Source organism: Sardina pilchardus, chromosome 19 (genome assembly GCF_963854185.1).
Source record: "Sardina pilchardus chromosome 19, fSarPil1.1, whole genome shotgun sequence".
Taxonomy (NCBI): Eukaryota; Metazoa; Chordata; class Actinopteri; order Clupeiformes; family Clupeidae; genus Sardina; species Sardina pilchardus.
In genome coordinates this window covers 4,294,348-4,313,669 of record NC_085012.1, presented here as the reverse complement: position 1 = coordinate 4,313,669, position 19,322 = coordinate 4,294,348, and the positions used below count along the sequence as shown (strand labels likewise).

Sequence of the window (19,322 nt, the reverse complement as noted above, 5' to 3'; positions counted from 1 at the left end):
ATGACGGGCTGCCGAACAGACTGTGTCCAGAAACCTCTGGCTGTAATGTTTGAAAAGCTCGGGTATCTGGTTGGATCCCACCCTGTTTGTTTCATGATCGTACCTTTGCTCATGTCAGTCGCTTTTGGAGGAGGATTTTATTTTCTGAAGGACCGTGAGGACAACGACATCGAGCGGCAATTCACACCCACCAGTGGATGGTCCAAGGAGGCCAGGAGATTTGTCAGAGACAACTTCCCACACGACGACTCCATGTTCTCTGCCCAGAGGCTGTACACTGAGGGGAATTATGCGTCAGTCATCTTGTCATCGAGAAACGACAGCAACATATTCACAGAGGCCGCATTTCAAGATATCATCCATCTGGACAGCAAAGTGAGAAATATCTCTGTGTCTTCAAATGACAGGCATTTCAGATATGAAAACCTGTGTGCCAAAATGAAAAACAAGTGCATACCAAATGTCATATTAAACATCATTGATTACGACCCCCAGAAGACTGAGCATGCGAAGATCAGTTTTCCACTGCATGAGCTGAAAGGGACTCCGGAATTTCTTGGGTTTACGGTCGGAGGAGTGAACCTATCCGAGGGCCTGATTCAGAGTGCCCAGGCTGTAAGACTGTTCTACTTCTTAGAAGATGTTGGAAACTCCCATGTGTGGCTGAAGCAGTTCCAAAGGTTAATGCTATCTGAACACGGCTATGACAAAATTAGGGTATGGGATTTAAGTCAAGTTGAAATGGAATTAAACATAAATTGCTATTTTGTGCAAAACATAATTGCAATTTTGTACGTAGCGGTATTAGAATCATGCAGATTTCAAATGAGTTTCCTAATAAAATAAATTCTAATCAGAAGAACGTATTTCATCAGTGTTTCTGTTCCCGTAGGTGTCTGTGTTCACTTCCTTGTCCAGGCAAGAGGAGTTTGAACAGCACACACCAGATGGCATTCCTCTGTTCTCCATCACATACTCACTCGTCATCTCCTTCTCGGTCATCTCCTGCTTAAGGTGAGAAAACAGAGTTTCCTTTTTATCCCAGACTATTACAAATCCAGAGTGAGAATAGACTCCCCCAGTATCCTTTTCCAGCACTGTTGAAAGGTCACAGAATCTATACTGTATAAAACTCTCCACATTTCCATATATGACCCATTTCCTTGCCGGGAACAACAGGGTGGATACTGTGAAATGTATGTTAATCAGTGATGACACAGTTCTTTATAGAGGAGTCCGTATAGAATAGATGGATGAAGTAACGATGCCTTTCAGACGTATATCTGCATACATAATTCAAGGTCAGCGGAAATTAGTCAGTGACCTTGGAATAGCTTGTGTCACATCCATATGACACGTCACAGAAACAAGGTTTGCTATTCAGTTGTGCACAAGATGCATCCTACTCATTTTTTCTACCACCTGTGTTGTGTGTGTTGTTGCAGATTTGACAACGTGCGGAATAAGGTGTGGGTGGCCTTTATTGGGGTGCTCTCTGCTGGGCTGGCCGTGATCTCCAGTTTCGGCCTCATGCTCTACATCGGGGTCCCCTTCGTCATAACCGTTGTCAACGCTCCCTTCCTCATACTGGGTGAGACGCTTGGCTTTTGCAACAGTTTCCACTCATCACTTCTCCAACCAGAGTGCAAACACTGAAGACTGCCACTGTAATGTCACTAGCTGAGACAAATAATGTTTTTAGATGACCTTGAACGAATTGCTAAAACAATCACATTTGAGGATTTCATATTGATCCAGAAAATCAGATATCTCTATTTCATTGTGTTAAATTTGTGAGATAATGTTAGGAGAGTAACATGCTGAATTTAATACAATTGAGTATCACAGAGTGGACCTTTAATGCCAGTCTTTGTCACATTTCACAACTTTCTGTGTGTGACTGTACATAGAGGACAATGTGAAAAAGGGAATGTCCTATTCTGTGTTTTGCAGAACACTTTAAAGGAGCTGTCTTCTTATGAAGTCTTTGAAGTTTGGACTGAAGTCAAAAACATTCTCATGCTTCTAATTTCAAATTTTGACTGGGGCCTGTTAATCGCTTTTGGCTTTATGGTGGGCTGATAATGCTGAAGTCTTTATTCAATTTATGTAAATTATTTTGCACTCACTTGCTAGTGTGAGGAAGACTGTCAATAGATTTAGGCGCTAGCTCAGCAGTCCTTTTACTCCTCAGAATGAAGTGTATATAAAATGACACTTCCAGAGATCATGTTCAACATAAAGCATACAGTGACGTTATAAGGAATGCACAAAGTAAGACAAACTGATGTAGAATTCCATTGGTCATTCCATTGGACAAGAGGTACTAAATAGAGAAAAGCAAAACCTTTGGTTTTGTTGTCAGAGTCAGGTGATTTTACTGGAGAATGAACTGCAGTCAGTGCTTCACAGTACTTCATAGTACTTCACAGTGTAGAATATTTGAACGTATTCCCTCAGTGTCTGATAATTGGTTCATCTGATAATTGCTATTTCATATTTACAACGCCGTAATAAGAATCCTCTCTCATTTCTGTTTTGTAGGGATTGGTGTTGATGACATGTTCATCATGGTCTCAAACTGGCAGCAGACCAACGTCAAAGACCCCGTTGAGAAGCGGATGGCCGACACTTACAAAGAGGCAGCCATGTCCATCACCATCACCACCGTGACGGACATCCTCGGCTTCTACATCGGCCTCATGACGGACTTCCCGTCCGTCCAGTACTTCTGCCTGTACGCCAGCACGGCCATCTTGCTGTGCTACGTCTACAACATCACCTTCTTCGGGGCCTTCTTGGTGCTCAACGGCCGGAGAGAGCGCAGGAACGGCCACTGGCTGACCTGCGTGCAGATCCCGAGCGAGGCACCCGAGGACAGCTCCAGGTGTAGCGCCCTCTGCTGTGTGGGGGGTCACTACAACGCCAAGCGGGGCTCTGAGAAGGAGCAGCCCATCAATAGCTTCTTCAAGAGGCACTACGGCCCCTTCCTGACCAAACGGTGGTCCAAGTTAGGCGTAGTGCTGCTCTATGTGGGCTACTTGACCCTGGCCGTCTACGGCTGCTTCCAGGTTCAGGAAGGAATCGACATGAGCAATCTGGCTGCAGATGACTCCTACGTGAACGAGTACTACGCAGACGAGAGGAGGTACTTTTCCGGGTTCGGACCGACCGTCATGGTGACGGTGAGAGGAGAGTACCCGTACTGGGAGGAGAGGGACCGGGCGGCCCTGCGGTCCTGCGTCAACAGGTTCACCGAGTTGAGCTTCGTCAGCGAGGACGTCCGCGTGTCGTGGCTGGACATCTACGAGGAGTTCTCCCAGCTCACGTACTTCAGCTTGAACGACCAGACCGTCTTCATGTCCAACCTGTCTGCGTTTTTCTCCTTCGCGCCCGAGCTCAGTCTCGACGTGAACATAACGGACGGGATGATCTACGCCTCGCGCTTCTTTGTCCAGACAGTGGGCATCACCAACGCTACCATGGAGATCAAGATGTTTAACGAGTTCAGAGAGATGGCTAAGAGGTGCACGGTGGCAGACATCTTGGTTTTCCATCCTGCGTTCATCTTCTACGACCAGTACGACATCTTGGAGAGTAGCACCATCCAGAGCATCGGGTTCACGGCCGTAGTGATGCTCGTGGTCTCTCTCCTCCTGATCCCAAACCCAGTGTGCTCCCTCTGGGTGACACTCTCCATTGGTTCCGTCATCACCGGGGTGACAGGCTTCATGGCATTATGGGATGTCAACCTGGACACCATATCCATGATAATCCTGGTTGTGTGCGTCGGCTTCACCGTGGACTTCTCGGCTCACATCTCCTATGCGTTTGTGTCCAGCGATAAACCGTCGGCCGATGAGAAAGCCATCGACGCTGTCTTCCACCTGGGCTATCCTGTTTTACAAGGGGCCGTCTCCACCATAATAGGGGTGATCGCTTTGGCCACTTCGAAGAATTACATTTACCGGACCTTATTTAAGATAATGTTCCTAGTCATGGTTCTTGGGTTGGTTCATGGTCTGATGTTTATTCCTGTGTTCTTGACTATGTTTTCCTTCAACTGCCATAACAAAGACAAAAAATCGTATGACCTTGAGGATAATGTTAAATTAGACCAGAAGGCCATAATTTATGAGAATAAGGCATTTGAGACAGAAAAAAAGCAATGTGTGTACACAATAAGTAGGCCTACATAACAAATCGATTGTCATTCAAAATATTAAAACACATATTTATCAGGGATATCTCTTCTTACTGCCTACAACACACATTCTTGGAATATTTTAGTGTTTCATATGGTGTAGAAAAAATCGATGTATATTATACATTGTGTCACTACATATTACAATGGATAACTTTCCTGTATTCTTATTGATATGTAATGCAGTGTTGACGAGAGCATAATTAATTGAGGAAAACTGAAATGTCTGTTACAGTAATACTTTGTAAAATATGTTATGACTGTGATGGCCTCTACTGTGTGTGCCTTAATAAAGGTTTATCTGTCTAATCCTTGTAGAGATGAACATGTCCTAAAGGGCCCTGTTCTCTGGCTGTCATGCCTGTAGATTTCTGTCAGTTAGGGCTAAATCACTCCTGACTGGAGCCGAGGCCCTGTGGTGTACTGCTGTGGTTGGTGGGCAGAGCCTGGAGAGTAGTGGGCTTACTTGGACCCAGCGCAGCTGCCTGTGAGTGATCGGCCAGCCGCCTGTCACCCCCGTCACGCCTGTCTTCCCCTGGCCTCTACCGCGAAGCCAAGGAGTCGTGCCCACACGCCGTGACTCCATGCCTAATACTGTGTGTGTGTGTGTGTGTGTGTGTGTGTGTGTGTGTGTGTGTGTGTGTCTGACTGTGTCTCAGTATGTGTGGAGCCATGCGTAAATATGAGTGTGGTTCTCTTTGTGTGTGTGTGTGTGTGTGTGTGTGTGTGTGTGTGTGTGTGTGTGTGTGTGTGAGTGTGAGAGAGAGACAGAAATAGATAAAGAAAACTATTCAGCCAGTTCATGCCTGAGGTCCATGTAGATCGCTTTGCTCCTCTGAGTTGTGTTGAGTGTTAAATGGAAAGACTTGAAGCTGCCATTTTGTTGTGCTTTTTGGTCCTACCTTGGTCCTACCTCCACCTCCGTTGTGATCTGTGACATACTCACCTTCATCTTCATGCCAGGGTGGCCATTTCCAGTCTGTGCTCTCTTACCTGACAGGAATAACAGCATCCGCAGTGTGGTGGCATGTTTACATGGTCAACAGAGATAAACTGCACTGTTTGCTCAAAATGTCTCCTGATTCCTAAACATTGATTTGGAGCATATTTGTGTTCTCTGTGCAAGTTCTGCTGTATAAATCAAGCGCTTGCATATTGGACTGTTCTCGGTTATGTTTCGTGAAGCAGAGGGAAGAGATAATAGGCAACGTTTAATGGCTTCCTGCAGGCCTCATCGCTCTTTATTTAGGGGCTTTATGAGATGGAGACTGTGATCACAGACCGTTCCCTATCAGCTGACCCCAAGGGTACACCAGGCACAGCAAAACATCAGGAGGGAGCTTGCACTTGCATTACAACTGCAATTGTGATCTTATGGATAACATGATTTGCTTCCCCCTAACAAATCCACTACTCATGGAATGTCACAGATACACACAAATGTTTCAGTTCATTTTGAGACCAGCAGTCGCTTGCACCAATTGAACGCAAGTCCTATCTTAGTTTAGCTCCACATTTGATTCTCTCACTCTACTTGAGGGTTGAGGGCATTTTGTAAAGTACAATGTGCTGAATGTAGCGTGCAGCTTATGTTCAATTCATTAAAAAGAGACAGAGAAACAGTCCCACAGCTCTTTATGCAACAATTCAAAACAAAGTGATATTGTTGTTATGTAATTTTAATAAACGCTAATTAATATTGAGTGAGTTAAATTTAGAAATGTTCCGGGACCCCTTATTTTTTAGCATTTCAAACATTCTTTCATAAACGCGACGTTTGGGGAGAAATTGAATCAGATGTGCTTCTTGTTGCATTGCTTACATGTGGGAACCAATGGATTAAGCCGTCATGATGGGATGAGTCATTGCACCATGAATCACAACTTTCAATGGGCACCGCGCTGAGCCCTACCACGCGTCCTATTTCTCTAATCGCTCCGTTTTGTTCGTGTTTACTGCGTTTTGGGGCTTTCAGATGCTCGTACACGGCGTGTCAGCCCACGCCAGTTCCTTATATGGGAGAAATTAGTTCATATTGTGCCCAGTCTTGCAGCTAGGCGTGTGCGGTAAACGATGCGATGAGTGCGGGCGTCCCTTGTAAAGGATCAGTCAGAATACATGTCCGTGCACAATCAATGCCTTATGCCATGATCACTTACGAAATATGAACTTTTCTGTCGTCTGAGGGCTATAGTAAGCTATATGGACAAACAATAGGATTGCCATTGAAAATGCTGTTGTAATAGAATGAATGCCACGCTGTTTATAGGCATGTGTCATCATCCTTGCGAATGGTTGGCTACTTCCATATGGCCTCTTATCTTCTCAGTGATTTACCATGTCTAAATAGTCTTTACTTGTATTTGCTAATCCATTGGTGAGTGTGTAGGTAATAAAGAATAATCTCAATAGTTAAATAGAAATGTCGTTGAAACGTGGGCTGAATCATAAATCATCATCGTAAATCACAGGGTTTCCCCCTCTTTCTCTGTTTTATCGCCAGAAACCAGGATTCCGTGCGTATGTGGCTCCGTGGGTGTTTTTCTGCAGGCTTTGCCGTCAGAACTGGACAGCTCTCTTGCGACTCCGCCTAACCCGCCCCCGTTGAGATGAGTGACAGGAGCAGCGACCATACGCGGATCAAGGGTCCTTTAAGAACCCTATAAGATAATGAAGGAGACGGGATTGGAAAGCAAATGGTCTCTGACGTTCTTGCGCCTAACCGCCGCTTGTTATGGACGGAAGAGGGCGGAGTGTGTTTTGTCACCCCCAAGTGTGAAGCTCTGACTCCGCTCTGATTCGGATAATTGAGATTTTCACCCCCCTTCCCCTTTCTAATTTTGTCTGTTGTCTGTCGCACATCGCAGTGAAAGGATACCAAGAACCACCAGGTCGCCCTCTTCCTCAGAACGGATTGGGTTGCCATCAAAGAGGATCTGACATAACAGTACAACGTACTCAAACAAGGTAAATGCAACAGCCGCTATAAGAAAAGAAAACAGGAAGGACTGCACTCCTGGGATTTCAGACAGCCGTTCAATTTAACATTCACGGACGGGCGGGTGAACAGCTTGAACATCTACAGGTGACGATGTGTTGTTGATTGAGAACCGACTGGCTCCCGTGCGTGCATCCCTGCTCATCTGGAGAGCCTAACGCCAGCAGCACAATATCAGTGGATATAAGTCTGAAGAGGCTATGGCTATACTTCGCCTGTCATTACTCTTGCAAGTGGGATTTGTCATTGGATCAAATTATAGACATGGGGAGTGGAACGCGGATCGAGAGAGAGATACCCGAGGAATGCAGACTATCTACAGCAATAACCAGCGAGCGCATCTCCGGAAGGCTCACCCGTTCAAAGCTGTCACGGAGCGCCCTGTCTTTGACCAGAAAACAGACGAACCGTTACCGCGGGTGGTCAACGCGTTTCTACACACAGGGGACTCCTCCACCTTAAAGCTCGTGAACTGCTCGCATAGGTATGAGCTCGGCGCGCACTCCACCAGGTCCACGCACGAGTCCATGCACACAGTTTTGGACACGGTGATGCACGCGACCAACTTCTTGAACATGGTCTTGCAGACCAACAGGTCGCGAGAGCAAAGTCTCGGCCAAGACACGGAGTGGTATTTTGCTTTGATAAGGAGCGTACTGGAGGGAGACTCAAAGATTCACCGAGCCGTGGTTACGTTCAATACCGACTCCACAGACCCTGGGCCCGCAGTCTTCCTGCAGGCGACGAGGGAGGACGGTGAAATAGTCCTCAAGGATCTCTCAGGCTCCGCAGAACATCTCGAGAGAAACAAAACGTCTGAAACCCAATGGTTTCATGGCGTTAAAACCAATAAGAAGAGACACTTCCACAAACGGATTCTGACTCAAGATATCGAGTCGCTGGACGCCTCTGTCCGCAGGGGCGAGAGTTTTGTTTCAGACAGATCTCATATCAAATGGTCGGCGCCCTACCTGGAGTGCCAGAACGGTAATTTTATTCCGCGATGGCTCTTGACCCTATCAACGGGGTTCTACGGGTTCAGGGAACACTCGACCCTCGACTTCAGGTAAGCGTTGTGTGACCTACACCTATTGTTCGCCTCTGATGGCCTAATGATCCGCACTTCACTGGTTACCCATTGTTGACTTGACTCAACATCCTTCCTATTTTGCCTGCTTCATTCACTGCCTGTCATGTAGTTTGAGTGTGCTTTCACCAGAGGCGTATAAGTTGTGTAGCCCCACTACGTTTAAGACCAGTAGGGTACTTGCGACAGAGCCACACCAGATATTCGTGCCATGTTGCTCGTGTAAAGCAGTGATTTCCCCCTCACACACATAGCCTACCTGATGTTTACCCGCCGTCAGCTTGCGCAAATGCAGCTCGTCACAGCTGGAGAGGGATGCTGCTTCTAAAAATAACTTCCCGCGCTGTTCCGTTACAGTGCGTGAAGCCCCCCGCTGATTGATTTTTCAAACTTGTTCACTCCATCACTGACTGAATGCTAGTCTGGGTTTGTCTGTAAGAAGTCCAACTCAGCCTCAACCGAGTGAATGATTACGTGATCGATTCATTGATCGATTCGGCTGAAAACAGAGCCGTATAGCTTTTGCTACATGTCCAAATGTAATTCGATTCTTTTCTTTTTCTGAACTGCATTTACAGTACACGATATAGTGATATTGCTGTCTCCTATTAAAAAACGTGACTAGGATTAGCGATGGTTAAGTCTGTTAAAGTCTGCCGTACATTGGTATGTGAGGTATCATCAACACGTCCCTGCAATTAGTTATGGCATCATGTAGGTCTGTTGTATGTCATGTGACAACAGTGATTTTTCTTTGCCGAACTAGAACCTTTCCATCCAAGGCAAATGTCACTAAGCATATTTGTCTATTCTCTGCAAGGTCTGCTATAGGGCTAACTAGATATTGGATCCTCTCTCCTCAATGATCACAGACAAATGCCAGATGTTGCAATGACAACTTTAGGTAATGTAAGTATGTACTCGGTGTGATATGAAAATGACACAAATGTGACAGGTTGTTTCAAAAGCTTTTGGTATAGCAATTATTATTGCACAGAATGCACACCTGCAAATGATCTTTGTCAGGGCTCTCACCTATCAACCTGTCTGCGTTGTCTGGGGCTGTTTGAATTCATGTTTGATTTTTTTCCCAGCTTTCCTGGATGTAAACACACACACACACACACACACACACACACACACACACACACACACACACACACACACACACACACACACACACACACATACCAAGACAACCACAAAGTTGAATTTGTAAAGAAAAAAAAACAGGACTAAACAAAAAAAGACATTCACTAATATGCTGCCCTCCAGCAGTGGGTCTCCTGCTCCCTCCTAGATAAACTAGCAGTCAATACAAATAATGAATAAATAATGACAGACGCACAGCCAACAGCCGCCTGAGGCCATCTCCATTCCAGCCTGGCAGTGTGGATGTAGACCCCCCTCCAACCCAACCTCCCAGCCCTCCTCAAGATGGATAGGCTCCTTCCCAAGTGTGACGTCTCAACTGGCTAGTTAAGTCCACCTCAGTGTGTTAGCTGTGTCCAGTGCCAACACATCCATCTCACAGGCACCTGGAACAGACACCTGCAGCGCTCTTGTGTTGTAGTTCAGATGGGGCTAGAGAGGAGAGCGGGGACACATGCTCTCCTGTGATTAGGGGAGAGAAACGTCTACCAGCAAGATTCAGTCTGTGGACATTTTGTGTATCTGTCACTAGATAGATAGAGAAAGAAAGAGAGACAGGGAGGGAGAGAGAGAGAGAGAGAGAGAGAGAGAGAGAGAGAGAGAGAGAGAGAGAGAGAGATGGAAAGGAATTTAATCATTGTTGGAGCATGGAAAATCTTGAGGGTTATTGACCCGACTCCCTCGGTGGGAATTGCTGGTGTTTACTGGCCTGGCTAGCACTCTCTGCCGTGTGCCATCTTGAAGCTGACTCACACATAATTGGACTGTTGTGTTGTGTCCCTTGACAACATTCTTGGCTCCGAATGGTTTGTTGTATAAATGGGTATTTTCTGTATGATGTTAATCAGCAGTTAAGATGCTTAAGTGTCAGTTAACTTTGTAGTGGGGCAGTCATTTTCTTAGTTTAATGTGCTTCATCTGTGTCTTTTTCTAGATATTTGAACTTAAGAAGATCTGCTTGGCTTTAGTCTGCGCATGTTATGTTAACCTGTTGAGGGGTACGGTCACAAATATGTGATTAGAATGTTCGGTGAACTGAGAGTTCCGCATTATGATGAGACAATTACCCTCCGAGATTTTCCCCACAGACTGTATACAGAATACTGAAACTATAGATTGTTTGCATTGAATTCTAGAAGAAACTTGGAAAATAATTCACTCCTCAACAGGTTTAAACCAAACGTTTTCCATCTACAGTATGCTTGGTTAGGAGTATGTCTGTGTTTACAGGATATATGCTCATTTCTCTGAATGTTGTATGTTCAGACTCAGGCTCATCTTATCTCCTAAAATTAGAGTGTGCTCTCTGTGTGTGGACAAGCACATATGTGTGTGTGTGTGTGTGTGTGTGTGTGTGTTGGTGTTTAACTGTGCTCTCTATATCGTGTGTGGACGAGCACATGACATGTATATGTGTGTGTGTAGGTGTTTAACGGTGCGCTCTGTATTGTGTGTGTACAGTATGACATAAAGCAGCATTATATGAGTGTGTGTGAGAACCCTTGGCCTATACTGGCCTCAGGGGTAGCTGGAGCCCCTGCTGTCTGATTATTACCCAGGCCAGAGAGCTCACCGCTCCCCTCTCACACACACGCCTCGTTCCTCTCACACACACACGCCTCGTTCCTCTCACACACACGGCTCGTTCCTCTGACACACACGCCTCGCTCCTCTCACACACACGCCTCCCCTCCAGCATCCAGCTCTCGGTCCTGTCCTCGGGGAGGAAGAGGGGTCGGAAAAATCGGCCAATTAAGACGGAACCCCTGGCCGTGGGTGTTTGTTGGCGTAGACGAGCAGGGAGGTGCGAGAGCGGTGCGGCGCGGTGCGAGCCCGGTGTGAGCGCGGTGCGAGTGCGGTGCGAGTGCGGTGCGGCGCGCGTAACCGAGGGTGTTCGCTCTGGCGCTCATTACTGGGAAGAGCTCAGTGAGATGGAGGCTGTGTGGAGTCCCATCAGGCCACACTACAGGTGCCATACAGTACACACAGAGGCCAGTAGGGATGGAGCTTGTTGAGTGTTACCTTCACAAGTCTACGGTCCTCTTGATAGGCCCTGTTTCTCAAAAGCACAGTCCGTTTGTATGCCACCCCCCCCCCTCCGTGAAGGGTTCACGGAGACAGATAGATTTTTAATACAATGTGCAATCTCTTTGTATAATTAGAAATGTTTTGGCAGTGCAAAGTGCTTTTGTGTTATTCCAGTGAAGCTCATTTGAATTTGAGCAAGAGAGAGACAGAGAGAGAGAGAGATGCCATTGCCATGTTTGATACAAGACTGTCCACTGACCAATGGCTGGAGCCAATCATGTCCATCTCCCAGATGCAGCTCAGCATTGGTCTGTGTGGCGTTGTGTCCTGAACAGTCCCTCGTCACGAGAACAGGAACATGACCACTGGTGCGTTACATCTCATTACGCAGCGCCATGCCAAACCCGCGCAGCTATTTCGGGGAGGAAGAAAGTGAGCGCGACAGAGAGAGAGAGAGAGAGAGAGAGAGAGAGAGAGAGACAGAGAGAGAGAGGATGAAAAGGAGCCAGAGAATGGAAAGGAACAGAAAGAAAGTGAAGGAAGGAGGCCGAGAAGGCAGGAAATGTGATGGAAATGCGCTTGGCTGACAAGACAGGCAGAGGCTAATGTGACTCTTGCCCGTGGCGGGATGCCGTCGCCAGGGCTGCGGTGCCCGCCTCTGCCTTGGCGCATTCGGGGTCGTTTCATCGAGTTCTGTCACAGGTCATCAAAGCAGACAGGCCGCCAACAGTGACTTTAATGTCACGGCGAGCTCTGATGCCATGATGCCATTGGCTGGCATGGACCCCCTCACCCGCAGAGCGCCCGTTCCCTCTCCCAAACCGGCCCTGAGTCACTGCTCCTCTCCTCATCACACACCGTCCCCAACACACACAGACACACACACACACATACACACACACCGCAGGCCCCACTGCTCCTATCTACACTGGATGACTAAGAAGCAGATCAGATTGAAGTTTTTCTTTTCATGTTTTATCAGTTGGGGCTGTCGTCTCTTTCCATGACTCTTCATGACAATGTCTTTTCAGGTCACTCTGGGTATAAACATTGTGTGAAGTTCCAAGGTGAACTTGGTAAAATTGTATTTTTTCAGTATCAGTGACAGACAGACGCTGTCTTTACACATGTATATGATGGCTTTTGGTTAAACTTGTCATCCTGCCATAGTGGAATGACAGTTGCATGTTAGCTAGACAGTATATCACAATGATTGTGTCCCATTGTTGTATGATTTGATGACAGGAAACAGTCAGTTGATCGGTAGGCTATGAAAGAAGCAGCTCTTCTTCCCAAGGTGTGTTTATGAAGGGCAGCAGGAGATAGAGAAATGACAGAGAATCTACTACACAACCATACAAACCTGATAAAGACAAGAGAGTAAACAGGTCATTCACAGTCACAGTCCAATTGCCATGCCAACATATTGATGTGTCATGCAGAAGCGACATTATGCCTTTAAGGTCATGTGATTCGGCTTCACTGTTTTGACACAGAGGACAGAGTGCATTTCATGTGTACAGTCTCTGTTTGTAAGCACGCTTGTTTGGCCACGTCTCTCTCTCTCTCTCTCTCTCTCTCTCTCTCTCTCTCTCTCTCTCTCTCTCTCTCTCTCTGTGTCCACCCACGTTATTCCAGGGGCTGATGAAAAATAAGATTACACTCCGATAAAGCTAAAGACATTACCGGATTAAAATCTCGGGCACAGGATCACCATCCGAGGAGCAGATGGTCTTTGATCGGCATTAATATCACAATCGTCGTTATGACTGGCGCCAGCGACGTGGGTGTTGTCATCAGTGTTACCGGCACAAGCTCTGGTCATCTAATCGGACGTGGCATTTCACGGTAGACCGCTGCCCTTGATGTTGCTCTGGAGCGCAGCAGAGCAGCGGCGGGTCTCTGGACATGACTCAGACATGATCTCAGCGTGCACGTCTGCTGCGCTCTCAAGGAAAGCACACTTCATTTGAGCACGTCAGTGAGGCCATGCACCACATCAGTCTGTGTGCACGCTGGACAGTTGGAAGAGCTGAACTTTTTTTTTAAGTATATTTTTTGGCCTTTTTGCCTTTATTATTATAGGACAGTGAAGAGGTAGACAGGAAACAAGTGGGAGAGAGAGATGGGGTGGGATCGGGACATTCCGGATTCGAACCTTTGAACCTGAGATTCGAACCTGGGTCCCCACATTTTAGGAATGCTTTCAAGTTTTCACATTGACTTGGTGTTGTTAACTTCAACTCTGTGTAAGTGTGCTACTCTTACACAGGTGAATGCATCATAGTTGACATATTAGATAGGAGATATAAGTTGGTGTCTGTGCTTGAGTGCTCTTTTGTGTTGTGCTGTAATGGAGATGAATGAAGTGGAGAGGAACGTTTTTGCTGAAGTTTGCCAAGATGTTAAACTGCACCGCTTACAGGGCCGCCTGGCCCTCACAACCTGCCGCTAATGGAGATTTGAGCAGCAGAGTTAAGGGGTAGCACAGGGACTGGCCTGGCCCTCACAGCCTGGTGCTAATGGAGATTTGAGCAGCAGAGTTGAGGGGTAGCGCAGGGACGGGCCTGGCCATCACAGCCTGGCGCTAATGGAGATTTGAGCAGCAGGGTTGAGGGGTAGCACAGGGACTGGCCTGGCCCTCACAGCCTGGTGCTAATGGAGATTTGACCAGCAGAGTTAAGGGGTAGCGCAGGGGCGGGCCTGGGCCTCACAGCCTGGTGCTAATGGAGATTTGAGCAGCAGAGTTAAGGGGTAGCGCAGGGGCGGGCCTGGCGCTAATGGAGATTTGACCAGCAGAGTTGAGGGGTAGCACAGGGCCGGGCCTGGCCCTCACAGCACAGGGGCGGGCCGGGTGATGTAGTGGCGTGGCCCTGTGGGAGCTCACCGGAGCATCTGTTCCCGTCTACTCTTACCGCGCCCACAGGGTCCTCGGAGCGCTGGTCCTCCTGCTTCATGGCTGTCCAAAGCTGTGCCTGACCAGATAAATCACCCACCCCCCCACTACCCCAGAGAGCTCCAGCCTCCCATCTGTCTTGTTCTGCCTCGACGCCATTTACTCCAGCTACTGTCAACAACATCAAACAGACTTCACCACTCAGAATATTCAAATGGATATCAATGCATATACAGTATATATATACCAATGCATACCATAATAATGTCAACACATAGTGTAGTGGTGATAATGGATGAGGTGCCCTAGACAGGGTCAGAAGCTGGCCTCAATGCTGTGTGGATAATGAGAGGTTATTCTTATTTACGCACAGAGAGATTTAACGTCTAGCACTGTAGTTATACATCTCAGGTTGACCTTGAGCAGTGGTTGGGGTCTGTCCAGCTGGACCCAAACGCTTGGAGCTAAAATTAGCACAGGCCAGCTCTTCAATTAGGATGAGTGGGAGCCCTCAAGAGTCTCAGTGGTAGGCTACAGTACCTGCCGAGAGACTGGCCTCGCTATACCATAGGGATGGACAGACAGAGAGAGAGAGAGAGAGAGAGAGAGAGAGAGAGAGAGAGAGAGAGAGAGCTCAGAGTCCAACTGATAATGATGAGAGGAAGGATGTGGCGAAGAGGAGCAGGATGTTCTATATAGAGGATAAATGAGGCGAGAGAGACGAATGGTATACACAAAGCAAAGTGTGGTAGGAGAGAGAACACGCAAGACATGATGAGGTGTTAGCAAGGAAGTATATGTGGAAAGTGTATGTGAGTGTGTGTATGTGTGTGTGTGTGTGTGTGTTTGTTTTGTTTAGATATACAGACCTGGAAAGAACCCCCCTCCGGTATGGTGTGCTGCATCCCGCCTCCTCAGACCTCAGATGTGACAGTGTGCAGCCTAAAGGCCAGGCTATGACAGGCTTGTGTGTGTGTGTGTGTGTGTGTGTGTGTGTGTGTGTGTCTGTGTGTGTATGTGACTAGGCCAGCAGGCTATGGCTGGCTTGTGTGTGTGTGTGTGTGTGTTTGTGGCTAGGCCAGGCTATGACAGGCTTTTGCCTTGGCACATTCATGGGAGACCACAGTCCTCACCTCACCCTCCCGCATTCCTCTTCTCACTCCCTCTTCTCTCTCTCCCTCTTCTCTCTCTCCCTCCCTTCTCTCTCTCTCTCTCTCTCTCTCTCTCTCTCTCACTCTCTTCTGTCCCTCTCTCCCTCTCGTCTCTTTCTCTCTCACCTCTCTTCTCTCTCTCCAGTTCCCCTTTCTTCCTCTGACTGGGAGGTGCACTGCACACAGTTCCAGCTAGTCTTCCATGGTTTCACTCTCTCTGCCATATATCCTCTTTCAGCTCTGGGGATGGGGAGAACAAAGGGAGTTACAAAGGAGAGAGAGAGAGAGAGAGAGATGTGGAGAGAGAGAGAGAGAGACTCTAAACACAGAGAACGACAGAAGAGTGCTCCCACATATAGATATGTTGATAGTGGAGGCTGTTATTCCTAGACATGTCTCGTGTTGGCCGTGTGATTCTCGGTATTGTGCAGATCTGTGAGCATGTTGTACGGTTTTGTGTGTGACCATAACAAGCCTCTGTGGAGAAGAAGCAATATGTGAGTCGGAGCAAGAGATTGATGAGAGAGGATGAGGAACAAGGAACCAGAGAACGTGTGTGGTTTTGTGTGTGTGTGTGTGTGTGTGTTTGTGTCTGTGTGTGTCTGTGTGTGTGTGTGTGTGTGTGTGTGTGTGTGTGTGTGTGTGTGTGTGTGTATACACAGTCATCATGGCGCTGAGGCTGAACAGTTCCATAGTGCTGACAGGACAGGAGAGTGAGAGCCTCAGGGTAATCAACACCACACACACACACACACACACACACACACACACACACACACACACACACACACACACACACACACACACACACACACACACACACACACACACACACACACACACATAAAAAGCACACATACCAGGGTTTTAAGAACCTTTGCCTCTGCATTCCCACACACAATAAGTAGAGACAGTGAGGGGCAGATGTAGCCTATAAATGTAGACGCCACTAGCTCGCTAGGCTTGAGCAGATGTACAATGGAAGCATCATTTGCACCTTTATCAGTTAGCAGAATGTGTACTGTATGCTGTGCCTTTCCATATTACATGGAAGTTACCAAGCATTACATATTACATGATAGTTACGAAGTATTACATATTACATGGAAGTTACGAAGTATTACATATTATTACATGGAAGTTCCGTAGCATTACATATTACACGGAAGCATCCACTTCATCAAGTTAACAGCAGCACTGGTCATCGCCCCTCCAACCTTAATGTGGGGTGTCCCGAACTGAATCTGAATCACAGGTGCAACTGAACTGAAGGAGTCAACTGACCACCACCTTAACCCTCATCTTGTCCTTGGGGTCAATTTGACCCCAAGCAGTGTTTAACATCATAAAATATATGGTTCACTTTTTTTGTTTTGCTTCAAGTTTCATGACTTTTCCTCATTTGAAGGGTACAACAGAGTAAACATGCAATTTGCACAAAAATATGTTTCCAATGTCCTGTAAAAAAAATAGTTACGTTGGTGGTATTGGGGTCAATTTGACCCCATTTTTATGAAACATGATGAAAATGAATATTTGACAAATTATGGATATTATTATTGTAATAGTATGAGAACATGTAGTTATTATCATTATTGCATATACAAGTACATATTACATATAAGTTATTTTGGCAGGTCTGAAAAAGTCCAAAAAGTCAGCCTTTGGGCTGTTGACACTGGATTGGCCATATTGCCAGTCAGGGTTCCAGGGTTCATAAAGGGGTGTGGGGGGGTGGGATTGTTTTGTAGGGCTTTTGATGGTGGTTATTACACTCTTGTTAAGTACCTACCACAAAAAAAATTGGGTAAAAAAAATAATTTTAATCATTTTTTGAGAGTTTTTTTAGCTGGGGTCAAATTGACCCCAAGGACAACGAACGTCGGTAAGATTTGAGGACAACATGAGGGTTAAAAGGAAGAAAACATTTGGTGATCATGAAATTAAATACAATACATAACAATAAGATCTCAACAAACAGCAATAATTCTACTCCATTGAAAAAAAGAAAAGAAAAAACGACTTTGACAGATTTAGTAACATGCCATTGCAGTCAGCATCTATGCACAATGACTACAGCATGGTATAGGCACAGTAGCGCTCCTAAAAGATCCCCTCTCCTTCAGATCCATTAGCAGCGGCAGCATCTCTGGACTGTGAGTGCGAGGCGTTGATCACGCGGCCCTGGCCCTCCCTACTCCCCACTCCCCCCCCCCCCCCCCCTCCCCCGCTCCCTCCAGCACCCCTGCTGCTGCACTGCTCCGCTCCTCACCGCACAACCAGCTCTGGCTGTCAACAGCAGGTGCGCTGAAACCAGGTGCAAACACCTGCAAGAGTCGGCTATAAATAACCCCGTGGGGCAGACAGAGAGCCATGCTCCTGCACATCCCACCTGTAACCCTTTCACTGCCATCCCACCTGTAACCTATTCACTGCCATCCCACCTGTAACCTATTCACTGCCACCCCACCTGTAACCCATTCCCTGCCATCCTCTTTTGAGACGAGGGAAACGGTCGGATGTAACTGAACTTTTGGAACAGGGCCCCCTACGAGATATTCTGGTGAAAGTATCATCTGTAAGGCTGTTTATGTAGAGAAGTCTCACCTGGAATATGTTGAGTCTTTTCTCTGTTGAGAGCTGAGGAAAATGGTAGGCTATACCAAAGATCCTTCATTACTGACGATTTAACCCTCTCTGGATATACCGTCATTTCCCAACTGTGAGCCGCTGCTTATACAGTACATTGATTTTGCAACATTTCTTCATCTACAGTACACGGGGGCATGGTATTAATATGGATTGGTTTCTGACTTTCTGACTTTCCATAAAACGCTGTCCTGCGTCTTATGCACGGCTAATATACAGGAAATGACTGTACAGTAACTGAAGTTTTGGAACAAGGGCCCTTATGAAGCATTCTGGTGAAGGTATCTATATCACGCCACCTGTTGTGTAAGGCTGCTATGTAGAGTCTCACCTTGAATGTGTTTTGATTGTGATTGTGTTCTGTCTATGTAAAGGTTGCGTCCTCAATGAGGATATGACAGTGATGACGATGATGAAGGTTGTTGGGCACGCAAGCCTGTGTATGAAAGGGGAAACGTGTGGTGTGTGACATTGCGTTTGAGTCAGTGTGCAAAGCAGCATTTGAGATCAGACATCGGAAGGTGCCGGAAAACACACGCTCTGAGTCAGCGCTGCACGTCACAGGGCTATTCAACACTCACTCATGAGGGGAGGAGAAAAAACACAGCACATTCTCCGTCGTCTGTGACGCGAGTGTGAGTGTGAGTGTGAGTGTGAGTGTGGTCACAGGTTCAGAGAGTTCGTCTGGTTTTTTTTTAACAGTGAATCTCAGTCACATTACCTCTGGGGAAGCAAGCTGAACTAATACAAGATGCACATATACAGTACAAGAGCCATGCAAAGTATAGCAAAAAGACAAAGGCCTTTTTCGTAGATGGAAATCATGCCACATTTGGCATTAGTAGACGTCAGTGTTTCGCTAAAGTACAGTTCAAATGATGTCCATATTCCTAAAGGTATGGTGAGCAGGAGAGGTCTTTAACAGGCTATAGGATAATAGTGCCCTTAAAAGCAAAAGATACTTTTTATAGACTTCAGTTTTGTTTCAAAAGTCTGTGAAAGTTCATGCAGAACATATTCTGTACCCAGCTGACATACTTTTCTTTATAGAACTAAATCTGTGTGGAAGTGGAAGTGAAAGATGATAGAGCTGCATTCTCTGCTTTTCTTGCCAATGTTTACATGTACATAGTATTGACATCCGTTACATGGGCAGT

The 19,322-nt window shown here is 46.6% G+C and overlaps 2 protein-coding genes across 2 annotated transcripts in view; both read left to right on the top strand.

The window, feature by feature from the left end:
• On the top strand, positions 1-6,261 carry LOC134066522 (patched domain-containing protein 3-like). Its single transcript, XM_062521883.1, has 5 exons — positions 1-717; positions 893-1,014; positions 1,446-1,591; positions 2,545-4,087; positions 6,180-6,261. Exons 1-5 carry the CDS (start codon positions 1-3, stop codon positions 6,259-6,261), a joined length of 2,610 nt encoding a protein of 869 aa, XP_062377867.1.
• Positions 6,262-7,507: 1,246 nt separating this feature from the next.
• The window catches only part of gpr158a (G protein-coupled receptor 158a), a 75,217-nt gene continuing 63,402 nt past the window's right edge, over positions 7,508-19,322 (top strand). The window contains exon 1 of the mRNA XM_062521881.1: positions 7,508-8,268. Coding sequence (XP_062377865.1) covers positions 7,508-8,268 — 761 coding nt within the window. The remainder of the gene's footprint in view (positions 8,269-19,322) is intronic.

Excerpts from the sequence above, each read along its gene's own strand:
- LOC134066522 (XM_062521883.1), top strand. The coding sequence starts at position 1 with ATGACGGGCTGCCGAACAGACTGTGTCCAGAAACCTCTGGCTGTAATG. Across the intron at positions 1,015-1,445 it reads TCGGTCATCTCCTGCTTAAG|ATTTGACAACGTGCGGAATA; the intron begins GTGAGAAAACAG and ends GTGTTGTTGCAG. Across the intron at positions 4,088-6,179 it reads CATAACAAAGACAAAAAATC|ATGCTCGTACACGGCGTGTC; the intron begins GTATGACCTTGA and ends TGGGGCTTTCAG.